Raw genomic sequence first — 7,792 nt, forward strand, 5'->3', positions numbered from 1 at the left:
AGTTTTGATCTTCGTTCTGGTATGTGGGATTGTTAGTTGCGGCACTCAGGATCTTTTAGTCGTGGCATGAGAACTCCCAGTTGCGGCATGTGGGATCTAGTTCCCTGACCAGGAATTGAACTTGGGCCCCCTGCATTGGCAGTGTGGAGGCATAGCCACGGGACCGCCAGGCAAGTCCCGCAATAACCCTTTATATAAATTTAATAATGTCTCCATCATCTTCAATTTAAAGATGAAGAAACAGGCTTTTTGCCGCAGGTAGAAGTAGCACAACCAGGATTTGGACCAAGGAGAGCTGGCTCTAGAGTCTTCTTTAGCACTCCATTAGTTCATCTCTTGAAATCAGTAACAAGGAGGAGGGAGGAGGAGGAAAGAAGGAATAGGAAAAGAAGATGAAGGACAAAATAATTAATGTATCCTGTGAATACCACCATTTAGTTCAACAAGCATTCTCTGAAGAACTTACTATGGGACCTCCCCTGGGACTAGGCACTTCTGGGCCACAGCCCATTCATGCCCTGGAAAAGACCAGGTTATTTCTAAACAGTGTGATAACACTGTAAAACAGGAAAGTCCACTGGTGCAGGACAGAAATTCCTGTGTTCCCAAGTATGTACTAAAGTGGAAAGTTACTGAGTTAAAGTGACTGGCCAGAAGGGCACAAGCCCATTCAGTCACAGACCGGGTACTGTGGATTCCATCTCTACTCTGCTCCCATAAAACAAACCTTGTTTAACTAGGCTGTTCTGCAAAAGTAACAGTTAAATACATTTACAGCCATACTGCTTCCCGGTGGCTCAGCCATAATGAATCTGCCTGCCAAGCAGGAGATGTGGTTTCATCCCTGGGTCGGGAAGATCCCCTGGAGGTGGAATGGGCAACCCACCCAAGTATTCTTGCCAGAAAATCCCATGGACAGAGAGGAGCCTGGCGGGCTACAGTCCATGGGGTTGCAAAGAGTTGGACAGGACTGAGCCACTAAACAATAGCTTTACTATGTCTGGACTCTGCTTCCAAGACCTGAAAACAGTCGGCAAACTTTAAGTAAAAAAGATTAAGTAACGCAATTACAAATTAAATTTTTAAATATCCACCAGTAAAATAGTTTCTACTTTTCACTGTATTCTTGAAAGTTTTCACAGTAGGATGGTTGGAAAATATATTCCACTCAAATCTGCATAATAAGGACTAATCTCCTACAGGCGCCAGTTCATTAAACTGCCTAATGGCAGCTATGGAAAAGTAATAGCCTTATCCCAAAAGCTTTTGCTCTTTAAACAGAAAACAACGAGCAAGTGCGTTGCAACAGAGGCCAAAAAAGCCTGTCCCCAGGAATTCCACTGGGGCAGCGAATTCTAGAGGGACCGCCAGGGAGGTTCCCGCTCCCTGGGTGGGACCTAGTAGCAAAGCCACGTGGGGAGGGCTGAAGGGGCCTTTAGGGCTGGGGAGGGGGACCATCCGTCAGGGCAGGTCACGGTCTCTTCGCCCCTGTCCGCCAGCGGCGGCAGGGTGGAGCGCCGAGAACCAAAACTCAGTTGTCGCCAGTGTCAGGGCAGCCAGTCTGCGCCCGGTGGGCGGCTCCCCACCTCTCGGGAGGATGCGGACGTGGGATGCCCCAGGGAACCCTCACAGACCGGCGAGCACGAGGAGCTCCAAAAACAAAGCGAGTGGCGGGGGGAAGGGGAAGGCGCGACCGGCGAGGGGCAGAGCACACGCGGTGCTCCGAGCGCGGGCGCCGCCTGCGAGCCCGACCGACCAGCCTGAGAAGGGAGCGCGCCTGCCGGCACCCGGTGCCCCTTGCCAGGTCCGGGACACCGCAAAGCCCGAAAACTCCCCTTTCCTATGGGGCGGAGATTTGAGAAAACCCAAGTCGGGGTCCGCGCAGCAGCTAGAGCCAGGACTGGAGGCTGCGCGTTGCGCGGGAGGCTGAAGACTTTTCTTTTGGGGGGATAAGATGGCAGGTCGGGGGAAACAAAGGAAACTTGGGCCCGGGCCTGGGAGCGGAGTGTGCGGCTCACGAGTTCGCCCCGGGTCCTGTGTGGGAGTCACTGGGCGCCCTGCGCCAGCCTGCACACTGCCCGCCGGGGGAAAACATAAAGCATCCCTCCGGGAGCCGGCGGCGCCGGCCGCCCACCTGCCGCCCCGGGGTCTCCGGGCCGGCGGAAGGAGAGGGCGCTGCGAACCCGGCCGGGGCCGGGAGGCAGGGAGGAGGGGAGGCGGCTGGCGGGCGCGCGCGGGGGGCGGCGGTGGAGGAGGGGAGCGCGGGTGGGCGGGCGGCGCCACGTCACGGCTATTGTGGCTGGCCCGGTATATAAGGTCCCGCCCGCCGGCCGCGCTCCCCACCTTGCCTGCACCCCGCCAGCGATCCTTCGGCACCCTGCAATCCAGCGAGACGCGCTGCGCACCGACGGAGCGGACATGGGGAGAGCGATCGTAGCCAGGCTCGGACTGGGGCTGCTGCTTCTGGCGCTGCTCTTACCTACGCAGGTGAGGTCCTGGCGCCCGGCGAGGGGGCTCAGGGGCCGCGCCCGAGGCGGGTGGGACCGCCTGAACCGGTCTGCGCCCCCACCTTCGGTTGTGGACCCGAACTAGGAGAGAGAATCTAGTACAATCTGATCTGGGGGGAGAGGGGGCGGCAATTTGGAGCCCACTTTCCACTTCCTAGCAGGCTGTCCCCACCCTTTAGGCAGCCCCGAGAACAAAGCACCTACACGCGTGGGCTAGGAGGACCTTGCCCCACCCCAGGTTTCGCATAGCCCTTCACAGGCTGCCTGTCGCCCACTGCCCGCTTTCATGCAGAGCGGGAAAGAAGGCGCTCTCCCTACCCCTGGAGCACCCAGAGACCTCAGACCCTTTGGGGAGGTCGTCCCTGGATCCCACGAGCGCCCCGCTTCCCTGTACGAGTGTCTTCGCGTCCCCTAGCGCATCACACAAAGAGAGAGGAAGATCCCCTTCGGGGGGCGCAGCTCTCGCCCATCCTCCACTCAGAGCTAGTTCGTGGATCCCTAGCAAGCCCCAGTTACTGACCCTGTTAAGCCACCCCAGTCCCGCGTGTTTCGGGGCTGAAGTCTGGGGGGGGGGGGGACCCTCTCCTGACCCTGTGCTATCCTGGGGACGACCTTACAAGTCACCAACGGAACCCTCTGTTAGCCAGATTGGCTATCTCTGGACAGGCGGCGGATGGGACATTTGTGTCCCGATTCCCCGCCAGGCTTTGTCCCTGTCCCCGCGGCCTCCTCAGATCCTCTGTCCCGGGAACACATCTTGCCCACGGTGTCCGGCGGGTGGGTGCGCAGCGGCCGCGAGGGAGGCCAGCGGCGGCTGAGCCTGAGAGACCGAAGTCGGGGGGCGCTGGGAGGGCAAGAAAGGGGCATTTGTCTCCGGTAGCTTGGACTTGGAGGGTAGGTAGGGGTGCCCGAGCGGTTGGGTCTCCATCGCCTTCCGTTGGGGCTTTCTGAGGAGGGTCTCCTTAGCACTTCTTCCGAAAAAGTTGGGTGCGCCAGGTCCCCAGACATCCAGCCGCCGGGCTCACCTGGGAGCGCAGCCTGAGAGAGGTGCGCTCCTCGTCTTCCGCTCCGCGGACCGGGTAACTGTACCCTATTGTTTTGCGGGTCGGCTGCTCTCCCGAGCCTTTCTCTATTCCTCGGTGGGGGAGGGGCGTGGCCACTGGAAACGCTGGTCTCTCCCACCCCGCCCCATCTCCTTTCCCAGCCAGATTCCGTCCCACACCCCTAAATTTCAGAGGTTTGAGGTTAAGCAAATAAATCTTTGATAGCTTAGTAGGGAAATTTATGTTTACTGTCAATTTCATATATTAACATTAGTTTTTTTCATTGGTGTGGAGGACCCTTTGATTCTCCTATGGATGCACTGGGCTCTGGTTTGTTTTTTTTTAAACTCACCTGATGCACCAAGGCTTTGTTGGATAAGAACAGATTACCTTCAGGGATCCCAAATCAGGTCCTGCCCCCAAATAAGGAGCCCTGTTTTAAATTGTTCCCCATATTATTAATGCTTTCCTTTTACTAGGAGTGCTTTTCTTCTTGGTAGCACACTCTGTTGGGTAGGTGCCAAATAAATATATTTGATTTCATTGAGATTTTTAAAATTAGTCTATTTTAGATAGGCTTTATAAAATTTTTAGTCGATGTTTGCTGAATGTCCTTATGGGTTTTACAACAAAAGAAGCTGGGTTTTCTATGGATTTACAACAAAGGATAAAATGGTTTTATCTTTGAATTGATTGGTAGCCAAACATACATGTGGCCCAGACCTGCTTGGTGCCAGGTTCTTGTTCCAGCTGTAATCAGAAGCCCTTTAAAACCCTCTCTTGCAGTGAGAGCTGAAATCTCCCATCTGCCTTTGTTCCCTGACAAAGAAGAGATTACCATGTGCCCTGCTGGACTGTGCATTTTATGACTTGAAAAACAGTGTGGTGAATGATGCCACTTAGGCACTGGGGTGCTGGGGGACCTTGGTCCTTGGCCACAGTGCTGGGCTTAGTGACCAGGCAGGAGGGCTGCTGCTCGTGAAACCAACATCAAACCGTCTCGTCTGTTGTGAAGTCATTCCGACTTTATGATGCTTTGGGTGAAATCATTTTGCCTTAAGGCAGAGGCTCATTATATTTTTCAACTTAAAACAAATATTGTGGCCGTTTTTGAGAAGGGCTGTATACTGTTTCCAGACTTCAAAGGAGCAGATAAGATATCCAGGGCCCCTTACTTTTAATGCAAGGTTGTATTAAACAGGTAGGTGAAAGTTATCCAGCGAATTCAGGAAGACAGAGACTCAATTCTCATAACATATGTCTCAAATTACTGTATTTTAAAATCCAAATTATTAGTGCAACTTTAAAATCTCCCCCTTCTTGAGAAAGTAGAAGAAGCCTATTTGTAACACCAGTCAGTCAGTATAATCACAGAAAGTGGGTTAGTTACCTTGGTTCCTTATTACTTTATAAAGAATTAAGGGTCAAGTCATATACTTGGGAGTTACATAGTTATTGAAGAACATTTTTGTTTGCTTGTTTTTGGTTATTGTTACTTGCAGTCATTAATCATCACTAGGTAGTTGTTTTTGAAACTAAAGGATCTTGGTGGGACTAAGAAATTCAGAATGAAATGATGTGGGTAAGGGAATAATGGGGAAAAAAAACCAACCTGAGACTGTATCATCTATCTTAATGGCATATAAAATGTATGTGGAGAGACAACTGTAATGTGGAAATTGATCAGTGTAACTTTTTATATATTTTAGACTTACTCAAATCAAACAACTGTTGTAACACCAAGTAACTCCTCCCAGACTACCTCACCTGCCCCTCATCCAGCCAATGCCACCACCAAGGCAAGCGATGGTACTCTGCAGTCAACAGCCAGTCTCTTTGTGATCTCGGTCTCCCTTCTACATCTCTACTGTTAAGAGACTCAGGCGAAGAAACATCTGTACTCCACCATCTTCTAAATCCAGTTCAAATGGCATCTATACATCCTGTGTGACAAAGGAAAAAAAAAGAGAGAAAAAGAAGTCTTCATTGAATAAATCTGCTAATTCCACACCTTATTTAATTGACAGAAATTATTGAGGATCCCAAATTTGTTTGAAGAGCATGTGAAGGGTCTGACTAGATGATGAATGCCAATATTAAATCTGCTGGAGTTACCTGTACAAGATGAAGAGAGACAACGTCCAAAATTAGTTGAGATGATTTCCTTAAATGTGGCTTAAGAAGTATGGACACATAAAGCTCTACCTTGAAAATGAGAATAGATTTTATCTTACTTAGAGATAAAGAATGGGCTGTGGAACAGATTCAGTTTGCATTTGGTTTGTTAAATTTATAAGGCCATAAAACAATTAGGTAAAACAGAAAGCTTCTATGATTCTATTTGTATGTACATTAGCAGAAACTTCCAGGAGTTCCTGTAAATTCTCAAAGTGTTGTTTCAGCAGTACTAATTTAATGCTGACATACGATAGATTAAAATTTTATGTTAAGCTATCAACTGTTCTCTTGGGAACTGAACTTTTCCTCTGGGGCTTTGGGCTGACATTGCATTTGACTTTTTATATAGTGCCAGGGCAAAGATGGATTAATCTACCCCAAATTCAAGCATAATGAATGCATTTTGCTTACATACTATTCCTATTCAAAAGAACACTAGATTCATTTAAACAGATAACAAAGAATAGAAGTACATTGCTGTCAATGAATTTCAAAATATTTTTTATTTCTGCATACATTGAATAACTTTTACAGTTTAAAAAAATGATCTGTTTTGAAGGTAAAATTGACAAATTTTGAAATGAAAAAGGCTAATATGTGAAGGAGCCAAACTAAATCAAATATTTGTGAAGTCAATACTGGAAGCTTGCTTACATTGAATTTAGAAAAACTTTTATACTCTTTTCTGTAAATACTTCTTTTTAAACTGAATCAGAGTAGCCACATTTGGAACACTTTTTGTTATCATTTGATATTTTTAGGTAGTTAGAACCTGGTCCTAAGCCTAAAATGGGCTTGATTTTGGAAAATAAATCTTCTCACAACTGCCTTGATGCACAGTAACCTTTTTAAAAATAGATACTCCCTAAAGTCTTTTGTTCACATGGTCACACACTGATGCTTAGATATTCCAGAATCTAATATGGCCACAGTAGTTTTGAAAACCAAAGTCATTTTTTTTTCCATCTTTAGAAACCAACACTGGAATAAACATATCCAACAGATCTCAAGCTACTGTGTGTGTGAATGAACATTCCCTTTTGTTTCACACCTGAATGCTGTATATCTGTTTTGGATTGTATATTGTGTTTGTGTATTTATGCTTTGATTCATAGTAACTTTTCATGTTATGAAATTGATTTGCATTAAACACAAACTGTAAATAAAAAGAGATGGCTGGAAGAGCAATCCATTGAATTATAAGTTTTTCCCAATGCCTGGAATACTTTGTGAGTTTGTCATGGTTGTATGAGTATTTAAACCACTAGGGACATACCTCAATATTTTCCTATTAAACAGAACATTTTAAGCTGTTTTGCATTGGCAACTAGCAACATGTCTTGATTAAAGGATTCATCTGAAAAATGACATCTTTCAGGCTTTAAGTGGGCATCCCTTACTCAGCAACTATTGAATGCCAGCTATGCGTCAGGATACTGAAGTTTGATTGAATGCTGAACTTGCTCGACAAGGCTTTTTACTATAATTGAGAAAAAGAGTATGCATAATGACAAATAGGCAGTACACTGGCAAGTAGTGCTGTGAGGAAAACAGGCCAGAGTGGCAAGTCATGAGCTGTGACTGAGTATGGATGGTCTTGGACATTTAAGCTGAGGTATGGAGGAGAAGGCAATGGCACCCCACTCCAGCACTCTTGCCTGGAAAATCCCATGGATGGAGGAGCCTGGTAGGCTGCAGTCTATGGGGTCGCTAAGAGTCGGACACGACTGAGCGACTTCCCTTTCACTTTTCACTCTCATGCATTGGAGAAGGAGATGGCAACCCACTCCAGTGTTCTTGCCTGGAGAATCCCAGGGACGGGGGAGCCTGGTGGGCTGCCGTCTATGGGGTCGCACAGAGTTGGACACGACTGAAGCGACTTAGCAGCAGCAGCAGCATGGAGGATCTGGAGGAAATCATGGTGGGGGGAACAACACAAGCTAAATCCTTTAGTCTGTTTAATCACTGGCACTATTTTCATATCTGTACAGGAGGCCACATTTCCATCTGCTCCTTTAGTACTGAACTCTTTTGACTCTTATTAAAGTGTAGTCCTGGACTTCC

General features: G+C 47.9%; 1 protein-coding gene across 1 annotated transcript; it reads left to right on the top strand.

Annotated features, from left to right (window-relative positions):
- Positions 1–1,536: 1,536 nt before the first annotated feature.
- Positions 1,537–6,931, top strand: CD24 (CD24 molecule). The gene is made up of 2 exons (XM_059889865.1): positions 1,537–1,804; positions 2,317–6,931. Exons 1-2 carry the CDS (start codon positions 1,598–1,600, stop codon positions 2,590–2,592), a joined length of 483 nt encoding a protein of 160 aa, XP_059745848.1. The 5' UTR covers positions 1,537–1,597; the 3' UTR covers positions 2,593–6,931.
- Positions 6,932–7,792: the final 861 nt, after the last annotated feature.

Source organism: Bos taurus, chromosome 9 (assembly GCF_002263795.3).
Source record: "Bos taurus isolate L1 Dominette 01449 registration number 42190680 breed Hereford chromosome 9, ARS-UCD2.0, whole genome shotgun sequence".
Lineage (NCBI taxonomy): Eukaryota > Metazoa > Chordata > Mammalia > Artiodactyla > Bovidae > Bos > Bos taurus.

What these genes read in the sequence shown, in the direction of transcription:
- CD24 (XM_059889865.1), top strand. Translation starts at nt 1,598, where the DNA reads ATGCGGACGTGGGATGCCCCAGGGAACCCTCACAGACCGGCGAGCACG. An exon ending in CACCCGGTGCCCCTTGCCAG is followed by an intron (nt 1,805 to 2,316) that starts GTCCGGGACACC and finishes CCGGTATATAAG; the next exon opens with GTCCCGCCCGCCGGCCGCGC.